Raw genomic sequence first — 26,412 nt, 5'->3', positions numbered from 1 at the left:
CAGATCTAGCTCAGTTCAAATGAAGATAATGTGCTTGAATACATGGCCATGGCTCCTACTTCCATGTTGGAGTAACACAAGGACATGAACACTCTAAGTTTAAACAGAAAAGAGTTAGAAATCAATAATTCCTGCATTTTCTTCGTTCAACCCACAAAAGAAACCCTCACCTGGTGTTTGACAGGAAATGTGTATTTCACCCATGTAGCTTGCTGCATTGTTTCTTCTTCTTCTTGTTTTCTCTCTTTTTTTTTCACTTTCTCCTTTTCTTCTCTTTCTATTGCTGTCATTCTGCGTAATCTAAGCCATACAGATTTAAGCACATTTAAATACAGGATCTTGCAAGCAAATATAAGGAGTCAACAGTGCATAATACCCCTTGAATAAATTTAAATATTGAGCTTAAGAGGAATGCCCACTATCAGGTTTTAGGTATTACTTGTAACAGGAACATCACTTTTTTGCTATTTCAGTGAGGCAAACACAGCTGGATGCAATTGTGTCTAACACCAGACACATCTATTTTCTGCTCCTATGACAAAATGAGAGACAAAACCCAGACTCCAGTGAACTGAGAGTGTTGCAATTTGCTCTTCTATTCTCCCAGAGTTTTAGCAGTTTTGAGACTGTGACTCAGATAAATCAAACACAGGAGCAGTGACACTATAAAAATATTGTCATGATTTTTCAGTATTTCTGTTTGAGAAAATACACTTCAAGTACTGAATGTCTATCTTAATTGAAACATAATTCTTACAGCCTTAGAGGAACTAGCAATTGCAAAACAAAGTAAAATCGTCATATTCAACTGTATTTTAATATTTATTAATTTTACCTCGTATGCCCCAAGGATTCCCGCCAGATGGGCAGCATGACAACTGGTTTGATTGCACACTCCAATATAGCCAGTGCTAGTGCAAATTCTCTGGGTTTGCTGCACATCTGAACAGCCTTAATCCAGTTAGACCTAAATAGGAAAAAAGAGAACGATTTGAAACATAGATATGCACTAATACAGCCTGCCATTTTACATGACAGGATTGCCATTACCATTACAGGATAAAACCTCCTGTAGTAATACTTCAGTCAAATGCACAACCCTTTTAGCCTCCATCATAAACACATACAAAGTTTTATTATAGTGAAGCACAGAGCTCGGAAATCACAGATTTGAAAAAAAAAAAAAAAAAGACTATTGTTTATTAACACTGCTAGCAAAACCACAAGTAAAACAAGGAGAAGATGTATTTCCATTTATTCATTTACCTGTGGGAAGCCCAATTAGGGTGCAGGAAGGATGCTGGGATATTGTTTTCTAGCTGAATAATGGTCAGCCTCAGGGTGGATATGGTGAGAACTTTGGAGCCATGCACAGACCCATTCCACTTGAACTCTCCAGCTGGGGTCAGGCAGAATTTGTGTGAGAGGTGTCGCCTCTTGTCGTGGTCCTCCCTGTGCTGGTGTTTGTTCAAAGCAAAGGAATTGGTGGCATATTGATTGTGATAAACACGGTACTTCCCCTCCTGGCCCAGTTTGAAATAGTTGTTGATATTTCCTTTAATCACCACGTCCTTCTTGGTGTTCACTCGGGAGACTTCACCTTGAGAGTTGACCACCAGAACCTTATGGAAGAAATATTGGAAACTTTTCATTGAATTTGTAAAATAATTCCTTCTATTTACTTATATATGATTTAGGCTCCAAATGTCTATCTACAAAAGAATAAAAATACCCTGCATCAGTCTGGAGAAACAAATAACTGTTTATCCAATACACCAATACATGTCTTCATCACTGCCTGTCTACAGAGTTAGCATATTCCCAGAACAACTTTAACATTAAAAAATCACCATCTAGGCTCCTCAGACCAAACAGGAACCTGCTTTGCTGCTCTGATTGTGCCTGTGGAGGGAGAGAGCTTTGGGAAAGCAGCTTCACTAAACTCAGGTAAGCCCTCTGTGAACCCCTCCTTGATACATCACAGAATTCAGATATGCAGCTTAGCAAACAAGTATCCTAGACTTTGAAAACATGGTATAGATAACATCACTGGACTAATTTGTTTGTCAATAAATTCATTAAGTGATAACTTACATGGAAAATCAATTAACAAAAATAAAATTAATATACCAAATAACATGCAGACAATTAACTGCAAAAAAAGTCACAACAGCCAGGCATTTCCTTCCTGGATAAACTGGGCTGCTTAAAAAAAACAGAACCAAAACAACAAACAACCCAGTCACACAAAACAACTACACTAGTGCACTGGGTCACTGTCATCACTCTGTAGAGAGCACCCAAGAGAGCAAAGGAGGAGGGGGGGAAAGAGCTTCCTGTGATATTAAAATTTCACCATTGCTAATTTATTACTGCCTTCTTTTTAAAAGTGCTTCCATTGCCTGAAAACATCACTTTTTTAAACTTCTCAATAAAATTTAGTATTCTTTAAAGAAATTATCATTTTTTCCAGAATATTTTCTGTAGTTGAGTTTTCCAAGATGTGCACAAACCTCTCTGGTTTCTTTATACACCTTATTTGCTTCATTTGCTGCAGCAGCAACCTGCTGGCTTTTCATCTGGCTCAGTTTGCTATCTGGATTTCTCAGTCTGGTGAGCATCCGTGTTGAGCCTGGTGTGCCTTTCCCTGCACCTGGAGAATCACTTCTGTCACCATTGGATTTCTCTCCTGCCCAGGAATAAAAAAAGGCTTTTAAAACAAGAATTGGAAGTTTGCTATTGATGTATGGAAGTCACAAAAAGAACAGAAAGTTTAGTGAAAAGATGCATAAAATGAAAGTTGGAGACGTCATTTTCCTTATCATCCTTACTATTATTATAATTATCATCATCATTAGTGTTATTACCTATATCCTCTGAAGCCTGGGATCCCCTCTCTGCATTTTCAGCATCATCAAGAGTCTTAATGGAGTCATTGTGCCCAGAGCCCAGCTCGCTGCCACTGCTGTTCTCAACATCTGCCTGTGGAGGTGCAGCAGAACCACTGCTGGGGATCATCTGACCAGTTTCTTCTACAAAAGAACAACTTCAGTTTTAGTTTTTTTCTTTTGAATTGGATCAATACAACTTTTTAAAGTTTTCATCAAAAAAAGGCAGATGCACATGTTTTGCTGGACTGGAGGGAAATAAATAGAAAGTATTAATTCCCTTCAGAGCACTGTATCCACAAGAGTATTTTTGTTCTGTTTCAAGCAATTTCAACTTCTACATCTCTGAAGAACTGAAATTCGTACTTGTATTTAAAATACAAATATATTTCAAATACAAAAATATTTCATCCAAGACAATTTTTCTATAGATGCACGCACTAATAGTCCTGAGACTGTTTTGCATTTAGAATTCATAAAATTTGGTCTTCTTGAAGCACCTGATTTTCTCTCCTTTAATTTTCTTGTGCTTTAGCTGCTCCTCAGAGCACACACCTTTCAGTTTCCCTTGTTTTCCATTGAGTCTTTGATTGTCTCTTCCTCAGCAACTTAATTCTCAGGAATCTCACAGATTTCTGTTTCATTGGCACTGCTCTAAATATCAGCCCACTTAAAATATCAGCCCCTTCCTGATCTGATGAGTCTTGATGTGGCTTCAGATGGGTTCCTGGTCATCAGCTGTCCCTGTTACTGTGACTTGACAGCTCTGCACTTTGTTGTCACCTCACCTGTTGTGCTGCCCCAGTGGGAAGTTTTGACTAAATATCATTTAATTGCAGCTACCTCAAAATAAATCTCTCCCCCTCCCAGTAGGAACAAGCCCCAATCCCTCAAAACAGCAAACCCAGAGATGTCTTCTGGGCTTTGTGCCAAAGGGAGACAGTTCAGCTGCTTAAAATCTACAAGATCTGCCTGCTTCTAGAATTCTTCCAAAGCATCAGGGATTCTGATGTTGTTAAGAAAAATGACAGAAGAAAACCTGTTTTTTGTGAAATATTCACTCCTAGCAGAATGATGGATCAGGTAAATATTCTGGAATTCTTAGAGGATCCCTAATCTGAATGCATCTTGATTTCTGACTCTGCCAAATGGGTGACCACCCTGTTTGATCTATTTCCCTTTTTACTATGAGGAAAAATGGACCTGTTTCCATGGCTGCTGTTTGGAAGAGAGTGGAAGCACCCAAACCTGTCTTAATAAAGATTAATATCCAAATTGCATTTAACAAGGATGGTGATATCCTCATCTACCTCTGCATTTTACTTCTATTTCCTCCTCTTTTGGGGATAACTGCCTCACCAATCCTGGTTCAGTATCTCTCCCTCTCTCTGAGAGTCTCAAACTGAAATTTCATAGTAAGAACACAAACATCACTGTGAATATAGTGTATTAGACATGAGGAGAAACCTTGTCCACACACATTTTCCTAAAAAAAAAAAGACCCAGCAAATATACAACTCACATCGAAGTTTTGGAAGGAGAAAAGTATTGGTGAAAGTATAATAAATAATGATAAATATGTAAGTGAATCTTTAAAATAAAATACAAACCCATAAAGGTGTCTGGAACAAAATTATGGGATATGTATCTTTTCCATTAAACCTCTACACAATTATTTTAACTTAAAAATGGAAGAAGAAATAGGAGAACTGGAAAAAAAAATGTGGTCATGTATCTAAAATATATGGGTTTTGTCTCGTACATGAGGACATTTTCTGTACTTAAAAAGTGTATCATGAGGCTTGCAGATTACACATTAATCTTAGCTTTCATTTTGTCCTCCTGTTCAGAAAATTTATTACAACTGACTTTCATAGGTTGAAAAGCTGCAGACTATGAGTGCATGGAGAACTATTTCTGTAGGAGAGAAAACATTTACTACCTCTTTTTAAAACATAACACACTGAGTATGCTCACACCACACACGTTTAGATTTTTAAGAACTGAGAATAAAACTGAGAATAAAATCCTGATTGTTTTAACAGTAATCAGCTGTTTCAAACAATATTTGTTATGCAGTAAATTCTGTAACAGAATATAATTCTAAATGTAATATAAATTCTAGAATAGTACACTCATAGTTTATGTTACATCTGATCAACTCCACTTATTCCTAAAGCAAAAGTAAGTTTGTCTGGTTTTAAATAGTGTGTATTATTACCTTTGAGTCACTGACATGGCAGAACAAAACATGTTAAAATACAATAACCCTTGTGCTTATAATTCTGAAATCTGTTTAAATTTTTCAGCATGACAATTTTAATCTTGACATTTCAGTGCAATGATTTATTCACATGAATGAAAACACTTTGTTAGTGATTTACACAGTAAATGAAAGGTTAAAATAATAAGCAAGCCAGCAGCAAATTAGGTTTGAAATAAACTTTGAGGATGCTAACAATCATTACAGATCACTATGGAAAAATAAAATATACAGAAAATAGAAAATAAAAGCTTAGCCATAGTTGTCTTTGGAAGGCATGGAAACAAATGCTAATGTCACGGAGGACCACAAATTTCAAGAACTAGTTGCAAGAAAATTAACTTTGAAATGTTAATAATGACAACGTAGCAGTAAAGGATGGCACTGCAAGCAAACAGCATGAGTGATATACACTGGGAATGATTTTAGTGGACAAATCAGAGAGAAAAACAGATTCCCCAAATTACAGAGGCATTGGTAACAGTGCCTTCTGTACCTGAGAGTTCCAGAGGGAGCTCTGATGCCACCTTCTTCTCTGCCACGTTGTTGCTATCAAGGGTTTCTGACTGACACCCCACTGCGTCCTTCCCTTCAGAGCAACTATTCTCTCCTGCAGAAGGATTTGTGGTGCTGTCATCAGTGCTTGAGGTCACAGAGTTACTTTTATCCCCAACGACTGTTGCCTCTATAGTAAAACGCACAACAAAACTTTAGGGATGTTCTTTATTATGCCTTAAGATGTCATTTGGCATCATCCACAGAAAGCAACTTCAGCAGCTTTGTTTGTTTGATAATGCTGAAAAAATAGAGAGCTTTTTCCTTCCCTTTATTTTTTGCTAGGAGATGGTATTGTCTCAGAATCAAAGAACAAACCAATTGTGAGGAGGAAAAAGTTAAAAATTATGTAATGTGGCTTACTACAAACATGTTGATCACAACCTGTATCACCTGTACCTCAAGGCAGGGTATCTAGGAGCCAGCTGTACAGAAGTAGGAAAATGGGTGAAATTACTTAATAAGAACAACTCCAACATACAAGCACAAAGGAAGTGACAAGTATCACCTATTACAGAAATACCCTGGAGAATCATACAAAGAAAGTACCACATTAACACTTAAAGAAATATGGAGTTCACTTCATTTAAATGGAGCTTTTAAAGCACAGACAGTTTTTTTACCTTCTGTTTTCTCTTTTTCCACATCTTGCTCACTGTGTGTTTCCTCAATTTTATCCTGCTCTCCAGATTCTTCCTTGTCTCTCTCAGCATCTGTCTGGTCATTATCAACATCACTTTTGGCCTTTTCTGCTTCCTCATCTCCTGTGTTTTTATCTTCCACTATTTCTCCTTTTCTTGCTCTGATAATGTCCAAAATTTCATCTACAATATAAAGCATGTTGTCAGCACGAAACAACAAACCACCTGCAGAGCCACGGAGCACAAATAACATGACATAAATCCTGCTTCTGATACAAGATAAACTAGATTTGATTCAAAGTGCAGCATCTATTCCCATTACACAAAATATTCCTACCATTTGCTGCAGAAAGGAAAGATTTGTTGCTGCCCCTTGCTTTGTTTGTAAGGTCTTCTGTCACATCCATGTGCCGATGAACTTCTTCACGCATCTCATCCAGGGTTTTGCATAGGTCAGCTTCCCAGTAATCCTTGTCCAGGCATTCGATCAACTCTGCCAGCTGGATCTTTGTGCTGTAGTACCAGATTTTCTTATCCTTCTCACTTTCTGAATCTTCCTCTCTGTAGGAGTATTTTAAAAATATTGATTTTAAAATATCTGGGTGAATGACAAAAATTGGTATCAGCCTGATTTTTGCAGAGCACTATGAAATGTCAATACCTGAGTGTGAATAAATAAATCACATTGCTCATATGCACCCAGCTTAATATCAATACTCCTTTCTTGTTTCCTTCCCTTTCTTCATCCCCTTAGTTCTCATGACAACTTCTTCAGGAAAGCATTGAGATCTCCTTAAAACTCCAATCTGACAACAAGGTTTATTCTCACTATATTTACTATTTCTGTAACCAGTAATTTACTACTAAATCTGAAATGATCTGTAAATCCAGAATGGTAGTTTCTGACAGTATACTTAGGAAAAAACACAGTTAGAAAATTCAAAGTATAGAACATCACATTCATAAAATATTTTATACTGGCATCCTACAGCATCCACCTGTGAGAGCAAAAGTAAGGGATGAGTCATAATACAACCCCTCTGAAAAGATCAATGGATTTCCACATTTTTAATCTGCAGTACTCCACGACCCCAGGAGCCCAGAATTACTGGTGCCAACAGCACCTCAGCAGGGCCACAGAGCCAAGGGAGCTCCATCAATATCCCAGGTAACAGGCTCTCCTGGAGGCTGCAGAGCACAGGGAAGATGCTCCAAGCAGTTCTGCAGCTGCTGGATTTCAGCTTGGCTTGATCCATCCTGTGGAGCAGCAGCAGCAGCCAGATCCAGGCTGGCATGAGCCTGTCCACTCATTTCCACTGCACATCCCAGACTCACTGAGAATCCTAACCCAAGAGCTGTGACAGCAATGGGAAACTGAATGTAAATCTCAAAGATCTGTCCTTGTGGGGTTTGTTGCAAGCTCCTCTCTACTGGTTCCCTTCCCGTGGCTTTTGTATTAAAAATGGCCTGAACTGGCTTCAGGAATTCAGAAAGACAAACATCCTTAAGGCAACTTGATCGTTGTTGATCTACTGCCTCCTACTCTGTACTTGTGAAACAATTAATATTTGCAACTCAATCAGAACACTACTGAAACAAGGTGGTTGTGAAGTTAATAATGGCAGTATTACACAAAATTCAACTACTAACTTGTCACAGCCATTATTACAAAACAGACTTTTGGTTTTGATAATAAAACCCGATGTATTGCAAAGAAACTTGCATCTCTCATAAAGACCTTTACTCATGAAAAGCAACTAATTCTGCTTTACCCATTTATTCCTCTAAACAGCCAACATTCCATTAGTTTCAACCACATCAACCTGTTAAGTTTGACAAGTTTTCTCAGAAAACAGCTAATCTAAGGAAGACTGTCATGTACAACACACCAAAATGTAACAGCTGAACATTGACAATCATTTGACTCTCTGGAATATTCTAGGCCTGTAAACTTCCATGTTAAAGAAAAATTACTGTTTAAACCATGTTTCCTCTAAACCAAGAGTTATTTACCAACAACAAAAGGAATGACAGCACTTTCATTACCGGTGGTGAACAAAAGCCACGGGAGAGGAAGATAAAGGCAAACACCCAAAACCCAAGATGGAAGGGGAGATGAGAAAGCAAGAATAGGGCTTTACACAGTGAGAGGAAATAAAAAGATGAAACAAAATGCTTAACTAAAAAGGACAGGGAATGGGTGCCTTCTGAGCTTTCCCTGGCGAGTGTCCAAGGGAAATGGCAAGTGCAAGACGCTGGCAGAGCAGCAGTGGTAAGGCTGCTGTGCTCCTGACAAACGTGACTGTAGAATATGATGCTGTTATTACTCTCTTTCTTAACTGACCAAAAAGAGAACTTGAACCTTTCATTCTGAACCCCTCTGTTGTAGCTCTGTTGTAGTTACAGGATTATTTGCTAGAGAGATAATGCCATTTATACATCCTCTTATATGACCTAGATATGCAACAATATAAACGCTTTATATAGAATCAGAGTCACTTCGGCTGGAAAAGATCTTTGAGATCAAGTCTGACAATATACTTTCATCTCTCCATGAGGAAAGGCTGTGCCTGCATCCATCTGCCAGACAAGCAGCTTGTACACACTGCTTTTATTTTGATGGTGATCATCCAAGTGTTTTCTTATTTTCATGTTTCTCCCCCCCAGTTAGCAAATCTGAGACTGCTCCAGCTGCACTAACGCAGCCAGGGTGAATATGTGTGTCACCTGAACATCCCAAGCAGCATCTGGCTTTTCCCTTCCCATCAGACCTTTCTATTCTAGGTTTGCAAGGTTGCATTAGACTGAAAAGCAATTAACTGCTGTTTTCAGTTTCCCTGGATAACTCAAGAAAAAATCCTCAGCACCAGTAAAGGTTTGCTGTACTGCAGGCCAGTAAACCCCAAGGCTCAGTATGCAGAGCTGAGATACCAGCCCACCAAGGGTATTCTGCAGACAGCACCTGAAGTGAATCCTTCCACGTGTGATTTGAGTCCTGCCCATTAAAGAACTGCTCAGACAATATTCTAGAAACAGAGAATGAGGTTATCCAAGAGTATTTTAATACTCTTCTACTTCATTTATATCAGGGTTTGAGCATAACGTTTGTTTTGAACTGAAGACTATCACAACCTTAACAAGAGAGTTTCAGGAATTAAAGAGTTTTCTCTTGAAAAAGCACAGACAGAATGTGAAACAGCACAAACTGGTTGGTCTGTGTGCTTACACCAAACTCATCTCTGGCCAGACTTCTTTCCAAGATTCAGATATGTGCCAAGGGAAGACTTGGAGCACACAGCAGAAATCATTCCATGCAATCCATTTTTGCCAAATTAGATAAAAGACTTAAATTAACAATTATATAATTCCAGCTAACTTTCCCTTAACATCTTCTTGTGTTTACTAAAGGGACACCACTTTTACTCTCTGAAGAAATCAGAGGGGCTGTCATAAAAAGATGGAAAGATGCAAGTGTGCACAAGGACCAGTTCCCAAAGCTTTTCCCGGCCAGTGCAGGCAGATTTGCCAGCTTGGAGCCGGACAGGTCTGCAGAGACTCCAGGGGACTCAGCTGAGTCACACACAGTATGTGAGGCCAAGGAGGGAGAAAAGAATCACATGACTATTTCCTACCTCTTTCAGCCTCCTTGGCTGCCAGGAACTATTCACTGGCAGGCTGCAGAGACAAGTTTAAAGACTGATAAAAGCAACATAGAAGATAATCAAAACTTTCAAGTAAGGTGATAACAAAATATTTAGTACTAGTAGTAGCAGATACTTCCTGAATTCCATGATGATACAGTTGGAAACTGAAGAATTCAGAAATTGTTTAAAGCAATCTATTCAAAGGAAGACCCAAACCCTTGTTAATTAACTGGAGAAAATAGAGGAGGACCCCCTAAGAACATAAACAGCATGACAAATCTCGTAGAAAAAAAGCTGAAACTGCTTTTGGCTGTCGAGGAAGATCCATACAACTCAGGAATAACAATGTGTGTCCTATTTTTACTATCGAAATGAAAGCCAAACAGTGTTTCATTATCTTCTTTCACAGATAATTGATAAATCCAAAACATCTCAATATTTCTATGAAGATAAACTTGTTAAAACACTGCAGCAGTTTACAAAGACAATGCAAGTCAAAGTCCTAAATTTCCTGAGTTAATAACTTGCAGAAATAATCTTCACAAGTAAAACAAATGCAATTGACCCAGAGGCATCATCCTTAATTTGTAAACAGCTTGAAACAAAAAGTTCAGGAATTAATTTGCTCTTGGCCTGTTTTTTGTTTTAATCTTGTTGATATTTGTTCATGAGGAGACTCCTTCACTTTTACATCTTTGTAAAACAGACGAGATGGAAAAGAGAAACAAACCCACAATGAAGGGCTTAAAAAAGGCAAGTGATGGAAATAAAAGTATCAGGCAACAAGTCTACAAAACCCCTTAAAAGGTAGGAAAACCAACAGCAGGTTGGATTTAAGACATTTAAAGGGGGAGAGGGGAGAAGATGTAAAAAGCCCTAAAAACCCTTTTGAGAAACAAAACCACCAAGAATTTCGGATTCCAGTTCTCTAATCTTCCTGGGCAGGATTTCAAATTGGTATTTGTGCAGATTATTTTTAGATCTATTAGTTTCCTCTGATACATTTGATCACATGGCATTGGGGAATACACTCTATTCATTTTAATAAAACTGATATAATTTCACACATCTCAGATTTTAGCATTTGGCAGTTATCCCTCAAGTTACCCTTCAGTTATCCAAGATATCAGGGGTGTTTTGAGACTGTTCAGTGTGTATAAATAAATAAATGCAAAAAATTGGGTTGGGATACAGCATGCTTACTGAATTTAAAAACTGAAAGTATAGAATTTAATGTCCATGTGATTTATTAAAGTTGCATTTTCCTGGAATTAAGTTATGTAGTACTTTTGCCCCCTTGTGATATAATTTGCCCACAGGACACCTAAGAGGAATACAAAACACTGGTTTTTAAAAACTCAATGCACTTAACTTTTGAAGATGTCTCTTCTAAGTGCAGTTAAAATTACTCTCAACATGCTAGAAAGAAACAACTCTCACATGTGCACATTTCAAAGGATCACGAAGCACCTGCATGATTCATTTTAGTTTGAAATATGTTGAAGTACTGTCTGCATCAAAACCTTCTGAACATCAAATACTCCACTTCACTGGGAAAAAACATTGTTTCACAGTTCGAGTTTGGTTAAAAATAATTATATCTCTGCCTATATAAAGGGAGGAAACAAAGTCTGCCCATTTATCTCAAAATCAGCTCCTGAGTGATCTGCATTTTTTAATGTTAATTCCCAGATCTCTGCCAGTACAGGAGAGCAGTGAAGACAAACCCAACTTTAGAACAGCCTTTTCCTCAAGAGTTTGAGGGGAAAGACACAAAAACAAGGCAGAGGAAACCATAAGTTATTAAAGCAGAAGTAACTAGAACAAAAATAATCCCAGTTACATGCCCTTCACAACCAGGCATTTTGTGAAAATCAAAATTTCAGTACATTTTCTGAAGACAACAGGTAGGAAATTCTGTATGAAGCAATGAAATAATTGGGATATCAACAGCTTCAGGTGCCTCTTATGTCCTGGTGAACCACCTGAATGATCCACCCCTTACTGTGGAGCATGTGACTGAGTATAAACATGGAGCATATATATAGGAAAAAAAGAGAAGAGTATAAAAAATTACCTGCATCCTTTGAAATGTTACTTGGCACTACTGTGACATTTTATAACCCAGAGAAACTAAAAAAGCTCAAATATGGACTCTTTTTTTACGAATATGAAAGAAGAACACAGGAAACAGAGCAGAGATAATTATTACTTAAAGCATCAGCTGACAATACCCCAGAGAAACAGCCCCACATTTTAAAGGAATACCACGAGCCCTTAGAAGTGTCTCCTTTGCAAGATGTAACACCATCAGCAAACCTCACAATCCCTTTTAACACACTGGCTACTGTCTTAACATTCCCTGTAACCTGCTTTGTACGAAATTCTGTTAAGGTGCCCAGCTGTGGTTTATTTTCTCCATAACATTGAATGGGAAAATGTGTTTCTGTGTTTTCAGAGCTCTGCTAAAATCTCTATTTCTCCTAATTTAACAATAGCACCGATTTAACTTAAATATTATTTCTCCTCCATTATGAGAACAATTAGATCAGAACAGTCTTTTATGAGAAAACCAATCTTTAGCCATTTTCCTGTGAAAAATGGATTTCAGATTCAACTTTTCAGGTAAAATCCAGGGCACAATGCCCTCACTAGCAAGAGTTTGATTCCTATTAATATTTTGAGGTACATTTGTTTATTGAGACCAACCAGCAACAGGAAATTGTGTGAAACACACACACAGTACCTCCTCCACAGTGCCTTCCTCCAAGGGAAGTCATGCCTTGTCACAGCAAGGCCTGACTTGCTCTAGTGGCTTTCTTTACACTAAAGAACATTCAATGCAACATTTTCTGCATTTCTAGTAACAGTGAATCCCTTTGAGCATCTCTGAAAGTTTCAGATTCAAAGGCAGAGCATCAAACTAGTACAGAACTCGGCAGCCAAATGCTGCTTAAGCAGGTGACAGACCACAGGTAGTGTCCTCCACACCATGTGATGGCAAGAAGAACCAAACTTCCCTTCAGTAACTTCTACAAGAAACTGAGGAATTCTCATTAATATTCCCTTTATTTTCCTCACATTCATCTATTTTAGACATATTAATATTAAGCCTGAGGCCCTGTTTTTATGTCCTTTTTATGTATAGATTATAAGAATATTAATTTTGGATAAATATGGATTATTTACATGCTCTTTAAAATCTCCTTAAAAACCAGCAAGCAACAGCCTTATCTAAAGAAAGAACAATTTTAAGATGGCAAAAGCAATTTCCATGATGCAGTAAAAGCACAATACTATTGTTCAGGAATTATGCAATGATGAGTTCACTTACATGATGATTCTCCTGTTCAGGAACCAGTATTTCCGCCTGTGCCTGTCGTATCCAATGGGCTCGTGTCGGATGTAGGGTTTGTTTTTTTGGATTTCAGCCACACAGTCAGTCACTCCAGGCACCTTATGTGCCACGCAGACCTCGCACTGCCACTCGTCTTCGGGCACCTCCTCCAGAGGGGGTTTCACACACTCCAAGTGGTACACGGCCGAGCAAGTCTCACAGCAAAGCAAATCCCCAAGTTTGTGACAAACCCTACAATGATCATCGTACTGAATAACACCTTCTGACATTAACTCCTCACGTGCAATGTTTGTGGTAAGAAACTGATCCACTAAGAACTGCAGAACTTTGATTTTATTCTCTACTGGTCCATAAGGATAGTCCTCTGTCTCTTGGTAAGGAAGAACATGATGGTATTCCTTGTCACTCTCACAATATACCCGCAGAACCTCTGGCCACGTCATTCCATCTATGAAATACAAAGTGGAATTAACGCTATCTTTGAGGTCAGCAGGTCCAAAGGTAGTATTTGAAGTGTCTTCTTCACGTAAAACTGCTTTTAACAGCACTATATGCATCTCTGCCATAAGTGTGCACTGCTCTTGACTTACCAGAGCAGCACAGAAGTCCTCAAAACGAAAAGGAGAGAGGCGCAAAACAGTGCCAAAGTTCCTTAGTACCTCATAGATGGCAATAACATTCATTATATGCTCACTAGGCACCATTAAGTCCTCTGAGGATTTAGGAAACTCCAAGGGTGGGATATCTTTTTCTTCCAGTATTGGAGAACGAGGACGATGTGCTCTTTGTCTTCTCCTACCTGGAATAAAAAACAACAGTAAGAATTTTGCTGTTCACAGGTCAACATCTTTAAACATCTATCATCAATCACTGTGCTGGCATTCTGAACTAATGCAAATTAAGGCTTCACAGTTACATAAATGTGTTAACTCAGCTAATCATCTTATACTTTAACCAAGAGTATGAAAATAAAACACAAGATATCTGAAGTTTTGCTTTAGATACATACAGGAATTGCATTTCCCACACATATACATCTACTGAAGCTTTAAAATGAAATATAGAAATGTAATTGCTTACACTACTTAAAAAGAAAGACTTTTCCTGCAGCCAAAATAATAATCTTTCCTCATTTTTATTCAACATGTCTAGTTTAAACCAGAAACATCAAGCTCCAAACAGATATTTTGTATTAAATAATTGCAAGTTATTCTCCTATCCAGCAAAGCTCATTTCAAGCAGATGTCTTAGGACATCAATTTCAACCAAATTAAAATACAAAAGAGAACCTAAAGCATGTTGCCCACTGCCTTCTAATTAGAATATTTCTCCTGACTACCTACAAACTGAAACCAGAAGATAAATGTGATGTTTTATGAAAGTATTTTAAAAATTCTCAATTTCTCAAAACAAACAAACAACCTCCCCTCCCAACCCACCCTCCTGCTTCAATAAAACAGAAGCCATATCCACAGAATGAGGAGGCAAAATTATGCAAGGATGAAGTTTATCAATAAAAGCTAATCTAAAGAGATGTTTACTACCTAAAATAAAAGACACTGAGTATAATTAATTCAGTCTCAGATGCCAATTCAGATAAGATGCCACACTTCCTTTCCTTGGATTCCACTATCCTTGATGCCAAGCAGAAGGAAAAACAAAAGAGGAACATTTTTGTAAATGACACTACCTGACAGATGAAATATTTTCATCTACCAAAACAACCAGCTGCATGCAACTATTTCTCAGCTATCAGTTAAAAGTTTTAAATTCACTCATTAAACTTATTTGCCTTTATAGAAAAAAACAAGTTGAGAAAATCTCATAAACCATCATTTAGGTTTAATCCCAGAACTGAGATGAAAGGCAGTTTTAGGTCCTCTTACTAAGGATACTAAGATCCTGGTCAACAACTAAATTTCTAAATTATCCATAGTCCACAGACAAGTGTCAGAAGGATGCATTTCATGCACAGAGAAAATTCAAAGAAAAACTGCAGCTATCCATAGCAGCCATTTCCCACACTCACTTCATTAAAATGGGACATGTATTAAACTTTGTGTGTTCTGACACTGGAGAGTGACACAACCAATAGTATGGAATTTATAGATTGACATTTGTAATTTCTTAACCAAATTCTGCACATAACAGACCTCCTCAAAAACTGGCTCAAGGAAATTAAGACATAAAGTGAGCTCCAGTCAGCTTGGATGTTACCATTAAATGGAAATGGCTCTATGTGGCATTTGTTCAATCCACCCTACTCCCATCAATGCTCCCAGAAATACAGAAAATAAGTCTAATGTGGGAGAAAACCTGATAAGGCAGATCCTGTTGAACCTGAAACATCATCATTAAAACATTAATGTATTGAAAGGGGAAAAAAAAATTACCAGAAAGAAAAGCTACCTCTAAGAAACACCTTGATGCACAACAAATTATTCCAGAAAAATAAATCAACCCTTAGACTGGTATGGCAAGAAGGCACCAGACACAGCTCTCCCTTTCCAATGTTGAAGAATGAAATCTTATACAACAAATTACACACCCAAACAATAAAGAGGATGAACTGCAAGATGTTTCCATTACAGAAGTAACAGGTCAACCTCATCTGTGCATAAAAATAACTTTCCAAGTTTAGTGAAGTTTGAGTTCTGACTGTGGAAAATGAAGGAATGCTTCTATGACTGTCTTCCAACACGCCTCTGCACTAATCAGTGGAAAATGTTTAATCATGGCAAACACACAAAGACAAGGGAGTTCCATAGCCAGGCACAAAGTAAGTGTTCTCTAAACTCTACTTTTCTATCACCATGATCCAAAATCATATATGCACAGGCCACAGCTGGTTTAATTAAAAGACCCCAAAGCAAAACAAGACATGCTCACACTATAAACTGCTTTGGGGTCCTGAAGCTTTCTTCAACATGGCAGTCCTAGCTGGCCATGCAAGACAACACCACCACTACCAGCACAGAACAGATATTCTGAAATCACTGATGGCCCTCACAGAGTCCAAGTATCACAAAAGCCAGCAGAGCTATCAACCAGGATTCTTTCTGTAGCAGAAAAATGTGTCTGTCACACAGGAAAGCCACAAAACAGCCCTTCAAGAAAGAGCAGCAAGGACATTAACCCTACTTTACCTGAATTAATGAGAAGTGACAAATCCTCCCAGTAATTTTAGACAAAGATAAACCAGAGTGAAGGACCACTGGTGGAAAAAATGGACTCCAAATACCAATTTCACTGATGTCTCTTACGGTATGGAATCACAGAATCATTAAGGTTGGAAACCTCTTCAGATCAAGCCCAGCCACCTCAGCCCCACCACCATGTCCCCAGGTGCCACATCCACACATTTCAGAACACCTCAAGGGTGGGGGGACCTACACCAGTTTCCTGAGCCTGTTCCAGGGCTTTACAACCCTTCAGCAAAACAACGTTTCCTAATACATAATCTAAACATCTACTGGTGCAACTTTAAGCCACTTGTATATTTGCCACATGAGATTAATAGCAGAATAAAAAAAAAGAACTTTAAAACAAGGCATTCCTAACGTGTTCTGAAAAAATTAATCTCTAACACTTCCTCTTACAAAGGAAGCACACTGGTACAATTATGAGATCTAGAAGAAAGGTGTTATCAGTATACAAAGTGTCATAACAGCATAATAAAGAATTGTACTTTGGTGCAAGCACAATACAACCCTGTGTCTGCATTAGTCATACCATTCCATCTCCTACTCAATTTATGTATTTTCATGTTTGCTTTGGTATAAAGAACAGGAATTTCAAAAGCAATAATGAAACAGATGATAGGAGAAGCAGACTGCATTATCAAATGTGTGCTTCATTTGTGTTAGGCCTCACAGTTGCAGCACATTACAATATTGTGCACCTCAACACTCCCCATCCACACTGGAAACCACACATCACAGCTCAAGAGCTCAAATCATTTCTCTTTTCGGACACAGAACTGCTCTGAACAATTCTCAACTAAATATAAACGGGTTTCCAGAGCTAAAAAAGGCAAGTATTTAAAGATGCAGAATATTTTAGATAGAAACTGTATTTTTCTTGAATGACTTGATGGCACAGTATTCAAAATTTTTCTATGCTGGCTTTTTTTCTTTCCAATTTCACTTGCAATTTGTTATTAATATTCTCTGTACTGGGGTTGAAGAGAATTTGAAGTTGAGAAGAGAGTCACAAAGCGTGATTTGGAAATTCAGAAATTTCAAGCAATTTGTGCTTAAATGTATTACTGGCCAATACACCAACTGTGATCTCAAGAAACACTCAGACACCTTTAAAAAAAACCTCAAAGGTCCAAGCCAACAAACCCAAGCATTCTAATAATCTCCAGTGAAAAAGATGGACATTCTCTGCCAAGGCACTCATAAATTTTGAAGCACTGCAAGTGGCTGCTCAACTGAAATTAAAAGTGCAGGTCAATGGAATATGATATAATGATGTCAAAGTGCTACAGGTCTCTTTTTTGAGCTGAAATGTTGGTATTTTACTGGTTGGTCTGGATAACCTTTCTTCACTGCTGATTTTTCATTGTGCTGAAAACCCACAGCTCACACTGCTTTGGAGCAGCTCCACCTCCTGTGTGAGGGTTTTTGAAGATCACAGTCCATGTTTACCCAACTGTGCCTCATAAACACAAAAAAAATCCTTCAAATGTTGAAAAATGTCTCTCTACAATAAATATATACGATTTTTCAATCTCTTCACTTTCAAGGACAATATCCTTTTTCATGAGGCAAGTGGGCCAATATTTAAATTCAACATTCAGTGGCAGACACAAAAAATCCACTGCCCAGCAAAGACCTGTGGCCACTTCAAACACTTTAGTTCAAATTATTTTAGAGATACTAGGATTTGACAATCTTTTTTTTTTAAACTTGTCATTTGTCAAGGATTTGGGCCCCCACAGGGAATTTTTGTTCCAAACAGAAATTGCAGTATGTACTATTCTGTTTAACCCCACAACCATCAAGAGGATTGCAGAGGAGGTGCACTGGCAGGTTCCTTCTCCTTTAAGCACCACCACCTGACTGACCAGACTTGAAACTGAATTTTCATGTAACTACTCTAAATTCTAAATCTACTCTCAATTTACTCACACTGAAGTTTCCCAAAACATACTCAAGTTTTATTACATGCAAATTAGATACTTCTGACATAGTTTCTGCAGGTTAACTCAGTCTCTGAATCAAATTTCACTTCCAAGTTTGAGGCAGTACAAAGGCAGAAAATGTCCATTTCTACACCACTCAAATTCCATAGCTTTATTTGGTGGAAAAAAATTGATTTGCCAATAATCTCCTGCTGCCACAGCTGGAATATTGACAGGATCCAGATCCCCTGGAGTGTCTGAGCACTACATTTCTCTACATTTCTATCTAGCACAAGCTTCTTTTAAATGGCAAGTTCTTCACTGGTTGTCTCTCCCCAAGTGCTGAAGCAGTCTGCAGTGGTTACCTGTCCCTATTTTGAATTCCCTAGTTGAAGAGTTGCCTTTAATTAAGATGAAAGAGTAAACAATTCTATTTCCATGGCACATTTAATTATAGATACTGATAATTACACTTAGGATAATCAACTAAAATAATTCATATTATAAATATTTAAGCAAACACACTAATGATATTTGAAATAAAACAAAGTAACTCAAGTAACATCTGAACACCCAAAACCAGAATTTAGTTTAAAAAACCAAACCATTGCTTTATTTTTTTTTATTTGCATCTACTCAACCTACTCGGTTCAAATGCCCACCCTTTCAGAATTTAGAAATGAAAAAGTTTAAAAGGACCAAAAACCTTGTCTCCATTTTCATTCACAGACTGAAAGAAGAAAAGGGAAAGTCACATCTACTCTTTACCACAGGAGAACACAGAATTTAAAACTACTTTAACCAACTTCAACACATCTGCTGGTTTATGTAAACAGAGTATCTGAATTAACTATAGACATCAGAGTCCAGAATACAGAAAAACTGTATCACAACGAAATATGACTTTCATGATCTTCAGCTTCAGTTGTATTCAATCACCATGCATATGTAGGCCAACAAAAATCACAAAAATCCAGTTTTGCCTTGTCTCACTGACATTAAACATCCCTCCCCTCCAGCAAACACAGCCTTTCAGCCCAATATATTTCAGGTACTGAACTGGTGGCTGGAGATCCTACAGAACAAATATTCTGCCAAGCCACTGTCTTGTTTAAACAGGGACAGAGGGGTGGCTGCATTGGTCTGACCTAAAAAATAAACACTGCTTCCAGTCTCTCTTGATTTGAAAGTTCACAACTGGTCTCATTTCACTTCTCTAAGAACTTTCCCTTCCTCATAATTTCTCAGCACTTGGGCTCTCCAGCTCAGAGCTCCTGCTCACAGTTGCCATGGAGAGGATAAGCCTGGTAGGAGCACTGGGGAGAGAAAAGAGACCAAGGAGTTTCAGATACTTCAGCAACCTGACACAGGAGGGGGGAAAATATAGAACAGACCTCCACCACACTCCACTAACTGACCCCAGAAAAGACTTTCCATTTTCCCCAAAATAAAGATTTAAATTTTGGCTTCAAGTTCCACAAGCCAAGTCAAACCACACTACTCTGACATGAAAGTCCATCTTTAGTACAGTAGAACTGGACTGGTTTTGTTTTCCAGATTGTGAGTCACTGCAAAAACTTCTCAACATAAAGAGCAGCTGGCAGTTATAGATGATGTCCTGGGAGCATGAGCACTCCTTAGAGAAGACGTCCTCTCCTACATTTTCCTTCCTTCTGGAAACTTTGCCTTTTGACTGCCCTCAAACTCCCCGAGACCCTCCTATTTTGGTTTGGTTTTAATAAACACATACTTGCTGTCCCATGTTATTGCTTTGCACCAGGCACGTTTCAAATGGGACTGTACAGCAACACACGAGGTTTTGTTTGATAGCACGGACAAAACTGGAAACACTTGATGAAAATGTGTAAGATAACCTTTTTTTTTTTTTGTGTATGTGTTCTTTCTTTCACAGCAGAATGCAGAAACTGGACAGAGCTGCATGTTTGCCACAGCAATATCCAAACTGGTTCTTTAATTAAAAGTAAATCCCTTCGGAGAACATTTGCTCAGCTTCCACCAAAGAAAAAACAGCACTAAAATGAATAAAATAAGAATATATTATGAAAAGCAGTGCCAAAATAGAAAAACCTAAATCTTTCTCTTGGGATGGGCTGAAATTAAAGGCTTTGACTTCTATAAAACACATTTTTTCCTTTTTAAAAATGCCAACACGATAATCATGTCTCTAATATTCACAAGTCAAACAGTCTCTTATAGGAAAATTTTCTAAAAGCATAAGATGCATTTTTAACTACTTGTAGGTGCAGCTCCAATTTGAATATTACTCTACAGTAATCACACTTAACCCAAATTTATTTATTTAGTCTGGAGAAAAGAAAAAAATCAGCCATAAATAAAACTTAAAAACTAAACTAACATTAAAAATTAGGCATTCCAAGCACCAATAAAGCTTTGGAAGTTGAAACACAAATGAAAAAATCACTGGTCATTAGACTAGGTCCTGAGTGCACTCACATCACACAAATTCTCACGTGTTCTTAAGTGAAGTTTGACTCCTACCTTGCCTTGTACAAAAGTAGGTCTTTATATTCTTTTAAAACTGTAAAACTTCTGGGTGCTTCTTTTTTTTTTCCAGTTTGCACACTGTCAGCAGTACACCTTTAGATCAAACTAGGGTTCTCGACTGATTTTACATAAAGATTTTAATTTCCCAACATTATGGCCATCAGCACTCCCTCAGGAGCCAGGAATACAAACCCTCCCATGATCGATGGAATCATTTTAACATTTGGCTAACTAATGCAAATGCAAGACAAGCAGCAGGTAAGATCACTCTGAGGGGGACTCAGAGGCACAACCTTTTTGTGCCCAGAACCCAGGCAAAGAAAAAAACTCAACAAAACCAAAGGTAGTACAAATAAAATGATTCTCAGGAACAGTCAGACAATTTATTGGGACACACTCGTGATAGGCTGTAACTAATTTAAGAAGTTAGTGAGCCCTGAGAGCCAGCCCCAACCTACTAAAATCCACATTTATTCACATTACACCTGTTCCGTGCAACACAATGAGCACTTACTGAATTTTACTGCAGATCTACCAAAAAAGTTTGCTCAATAAAGTCATCAGCAGCACGCAACCTTTTACAACACACATACTTTGATAAAGGCGAGGTATTTGCTGCTCAGAGCTTCTGAGATCACTGACAAACCTCTCTTCAGATAAGCTGCCAATTTACAAGTCAATGCAGCAGGATCAGCCCCAGATTCATTCCTTTGGCCTTCTACACAATTTCTTTGTTAAGAGTCATTTTTCAAGACTGGCATGACAACTAGTGATCCTTCCCTCTAGAGCACAAATCAAAGTGCAGATCACTAAATGGTAAAATAAGAGAATATGAGGTTTATTTTAGAGAAGAGGGAGCCCAGGTAAGATGTTTGGGAGGCTGGTAAATCTTTTCCCATGCCAAAAAAAGAGGATGCATATCTTAATGTCATATCTCAGTGTCTCCACTTAGACAATTCTTCAAGAGCACAAAAAACATGTTCAGATAAAAAATTACTACAGATACACCAAATGCAGCACCTGATTCCCAGCTAAATTCTTTCACTCTGAAGATAAAAGCACACTGTGAAGTAACTGCTTAACAGAAGCAACGGTCAATCCCTGCAAATGCTCAGACAAACAAAATCCAACTAAAAGTATTTAATGTATTTTCAGATAAATATTTTGTCTCCCAACTCCAGTGTTGTGTATTTGTTTGTTTGACAGACTGATGATGATCTCATCTAGATCTAGATGACATAAATCTAGATGTATAACTCTTCCTAAAACTAGTTTTCTGATGAATAAAAATCAATAAATAAAAAATTAAGGACTTCCAGGCATCCTGATTCAACTAGTCTCTAAAAATTCTGCAACATATTAAATACTTAGTAACTATAATGCAACAGTGACAAGTCTCAAGTAGAATTTACAGTGGACAGGGAATGGCAAAAATGGTTAGTGATACAAGTTATACAGGATCCCTGTCCCAACAGTTCACCCACCTTTTGGGGATGCAAAAGGGTGAGAGAGAAGGGACATTACACATACACAAAATCCCTCCATCAAAAGTACATCCAGCAGAATAAAAAGAAGTAATTGTTATTCACACAGTATGTTTTTACTGTACTGTGACTAAGTGGTATATTAAAGAGATTTTCTGTTTTCTAAGATTCTGCTTCTTCAAATAGTTTAATAATATTATAATAATATTAATTTTACTATCATATTATAATAGAAAGTACTCCTACACCTAAGTTCAAGATAAATCATAAGCTCCACATCAGAGCACAAAACCTGAAGCTTTCTTGGCCAGAGACAATGCTCTGTGATCTTTTAATTCATTGCTCAACGTAAGTTAGAAAAAACTGTAGCAAGTCTATCCCCCATTTAAGTGGGATGTGTAAAAGCTTGGTTGGCAGGAGAGTTTGACTGGGATGGTAATTATTCAATACCCTGCTCTCAAAAACACTCTTCAGCCCCTGAGAGTACATCCTGGAAGTGGCTGGAGATAAGGGGAGAAGGATTGTTCATCACCTCTTCTGGTAAAAAACCTGCACAATTCTGTCAGGAGCCAAGGCAGGAGAGCTCCTTGGAGCCCTGCAGCTCAGCACAAGAACTCTGTCACTGTGTCACACTGCCCGGCTGGAAGACAAGGCTGTGAAATAACCCCGATATCTGCACACAGCCAAGGACCAGCTGCGGCTCAGGGTGCACCCTGAAGGGACACCAGAGACACAGCCCTGCCCTGCCCCGGCCCCGTCACACACACACAGCTCCTGACCGGACACAAACCCTTCCTGGCCGGTCAGTCTGCTCTGACTCCCGGCATCTCCTGACTGTGACAAAACCGAGATTTCCATCGGTGCCACCCCTGCACAGCCGCGCTCCCAAAGCAGGTGTTTGTCCAGCAGGAGGCACGGACTGAGCTGCCTGAATGAAAAGTTTGTATTTCCTTTGCAGAAGAGCAAGAGTGTGTCTGGGAGAGAGGGAAGCACCTTTAGGCAAACACTGAGCTAATAAGAACCACCGGTAAATTGCCAAAATAACAACACAAATGTTTTAGCTCTCAAAAACTCAATATAGAGCGAAAGCACCTAAAGGATAAAAATGCTTACACTTAGACTTCTCTTAAGAAAGTTAACTGAAGTCATCCTGACCAAGTGAGAAATAAACATATAAATTATCAAAATGGTTTCTGATACACCTAAATACCACATAAACCTGTCTATGCTTGTACAACAATGCACACAGAGCTATCTTCTGATTTGCCAAAACACTTAGCACATTTGAAAAATGGCATACACCCATTCTCTGCAGAACTCATTTTAAACCTGGATGCTCCTATAAAAAATATTATCCTGACCTAGCCAGTTAAAATCATAAAAATATTATTTCTCTGACATAAGCACTCTCATAAAGGTAATAAAAATGAAAGGTATCACAACTAAGCAGAAAATGGAGAGTTAAAAGTCAAGAGAGAATTTCAGAGCTTTTTTCCTTTTGTGAAGCCAGATCTGAATCTTTATTCAAAAAATTTCGATTTGATTGCAGGACACTCCTGCAACAGGTAAACTAACATCTTTAAAAAATTATGTCTAAATAAATTTAGTAATGTATGTACCTATTGTGATTCATTTAGGTTCTGGTGCATATGGATATAAGTTTAAAAAATATATATAAACAAACATATAGAGCTTTTTAAAGTACTATTATGAAGTCATAGAATGAGCTGATATCACTAACCCACCAAAATAAAAACAAGCTACACATTTAGCAGCCAGTATTTCCCCCTTTTAAAAAGTCATCAGCTAACAATTCAGAACTACATTCCTTTTTTAATTAAGATGCAATGCATTCACACCAACAACCTGTTCCTCCCCCCTTCCAAACTGGCCAAATACTGGAGCAACAGCAGCCTGCCATCCTGCAGCCCAAATCATACCAGGTTACCTATAAGTTGAACTATTCTCCTGGTTCAGAGATTTAAAAAGAAAAAAATATAAAAAATAAAAAATAAAAATAAAATAGTCTAAGTTTTAATTCAGTTCTGGAATGAGTTCAAATAAATCAAATAAATTCAAAGTGCTTAAGTTGAAATAAAAGAATTTTTGAAGCTTAGTGAATGAACCAATTAAGGACAAACAGAAATGCAGGCCTTAAAAATTTCCCAAATGTTCTACTAGAATCAAAAAAAAAAAAAAAATCACAATTATGTTTAATGAATTTTAACCCAAATATGAGTTTTAAAGGCTGCCATATCTTAAGATAAACGCAGTGTTTAAATGCAAGACCTCTGACTCAACCTCCACCTTTTAATCTTTGTGTTGAACTCAAACTATATCCTTGCAATGAGGCCCTGTGCACTTTTCCCCAAACTATAACAATGCAATCTCCATTTTGAACAATGCACCTCATTTCCCTCCTTGGAAAGCTACTTTTGTCTTAAAGCCAATAGATGCTGGATCCAGTTATAGCTCTGATCTCAAAAGCCTGAAAATTCTCGGTGTTTATAGTTTTTTTGGTTTTTCAAACCACTTCAACTTACATGTGCTTCCTTTCCTTTCAACATCAAGTTGTATTTGCAAGCACAAGCCAGCCTTTCCTGTATTTAACTGAAAAGACCTCTCTGCGTGGCATGCCTGTCGTTTCCCTTGTTTTTAAATTTAAAGTGAATGCTTCACGACACTTTTGACATTGTTTGCAACACGTCCTGGTGGATCGCGCATTTCTGCGGTTACCAGGTTCCCCACGAATATTTGCAAAGCATCCCCTTGTTTCAGAGAGTGCCGCCCGCCCTCCCTGCTCCTCTCCGTGCATGCGTTTGTGAGCATCTTCCAATGCTCCCCGCGTCCCCGGGGTTGCCAGCGGTTATTTGCATACCCCTCTCCCTGGGAGTGCTTGCGGGCATCCCTCACATCCTCGCATGGGAGCGCGGACCGTATTTGCCAACCTAGAGGGAGCATGTGGGGTGCCCTCGACTTGTTTGAGTTCGCCCACGGACTCTCTACCTGGGGTGCTGCTGTAGGTGCTGTGGCTCCTGAAGCTGCTCTCAGTGCAATAACTGGCATCGTCTTCATCCTCCATCTCTTCGGGGTAGTCAGAGTCGTCGTCGTCCTCCTCCTCCATTATCTCCTCCTCCTCTTCCTCCTCGGAGTCCTGATTATCCTCGGGGTCTCCCTCGTCCTCCTCCTCCTCGGACACCATGCTCTCCTCCTCCTCCTCCTCGCTCTCATGATCGTCGTACACCACTTTGCTGATGCTCCTCCTGGACGAGGCAGCCCTGCCTTGGCTGTTGCAGCTGCCTCCTGCGCCTCCTCCTCCCCCTGCTCCTGCCGCCCCGGCCCTGCCCCTGCCCTTACCGCCGCTGCCTCCCCCACCGGGGGTGCTGCTGCCGCCGCCGCCCGCCTTCCTCTTGCCGCCCCCCCTGGGCGAGGCGGCGGCGGCGGCGGGCGACGAGGCCTGGGCAGCGCCGGCTCCCTTCTGCTTGGGCCCCGCCGTCTCCGCCTGGGCCGCGGCCGCCCACCTGCCGCGGCTGCTGCCGCGCTGCCGGGAGCGCAGCCCGCCGATGGGGCCCGCCGGAGCCGGGGCGCTCGCCGGAGCGGCGGCCGCCGCCGGCTGCTGCTGCTTGGGCGGCCTGCCGCGCCGGCCCCGCATCGCTGGGCGCTGGCCGAGGGGGAAGGGAGGGGAAGGGCGGCTCGGGAGGGCGCTCGGAGTCCGGACAGGCGGCTACGGGCAAGCTCCGCGCCCCGCGGAGGGCGCGGGCCCGGGGCGGGGGGGGGGCCGGGCCGAGCGGGCCGCGGCTCAACGCGAATCGCCGGCGCCCCGCTCCGGATCGCCGCCGGCCGCCATCTTGTTCCCCGCCTGCGCCTCGGCCGCTCCGCGCTGACTGGGGGAAGCGGCACCAGGCCCCGAGCGCCTCACGTGACC

General features: G+C 39.5%; 1 protein-coding gene across 12 annotated transcripts in view; it reads right to left on the bottom strand.

Moving 5' to 3' along the window:
* Nucleotides 1–26,154, bottom strand: part of BPTF (bromodomain PHD finger transcription factor) — a 52,482-nt gene extending 26,328 nt beyond the window's left edge. For 10 of the 12 annotated variants that reach the window (XM_088176790.1, XM_088176788.1, XM_088176796.1 and 7 more), the window contains exons 1-10: nucleotides 25,494–26,154; nucleotides 13,326–14,148; nucleotides 6,685–6,908; nucleotides 6,330–6,530; nucleotides 5,648–5,836; nucleotides 2,868–3,032; nucleotides 2,514–2,689; nucleotides 1,267–1,622; nucleotides 836–967; nucleotides 171–300 (exon numbers count right to left, since the gene is read on the bottom strand). In XM_088176790.1, coding sequence (XP_088032916.1) covers nucleotides 171–300; nucleotides 836–967; nucleotides 1,267–1,622; nucleotides 2,514–2,689; nucleotides 2,868–3,032; nucleotides 5,648–5,836; nucleotides 6,330–6,530; nucleotides 6,685–6,908; nucleotides 13,326–14,148; nucleotides 25,494–26,139 — 3,042 coding nt within the window. In that variant the 5' untranslated portion in view covers nucleotides 26,140–26,154. Of the gene's footprint in view, nucleotides 1–170; nucleotides 301–835; nucleotides 968–1,266; nucleotides 1,623–2,513; nucleotides 2,690–2,867; nucleotides 3,033–5,647; nucleotides 5,837–6,329; nucleotides 6,531–6,684; nucleotides 6,909–13,325; nucleotides 14,149–25,493 lie in introns of those variants that run through there. The other 2 variants (XM_088176791.1, XM_088176798.1) reach the window with 2 other exon arrangements.
* Between the last annotated feature and the right edge of the window lie 258 nt (nucleotides 26,155–26,412).

Source organism: Sturnus vulgaris, chromosome 20, assembly GCF_052056855.1.
Source record: "Sturnus vulgaris isolate bStuVul1 chromosome 20, bStuVul1.hap1, whole genome shotgun sequence".
NCBI classification, from domain to species: domain Eukaryota; kingdom Metazoa; phylum Chordata; class Aves; order Passeriformes; family Sturnidae; genus Sturnus; species Sturnus vulgaris.
This window is presented reverse-complemented; position numbering and strand designations above follow the sequence as displayed.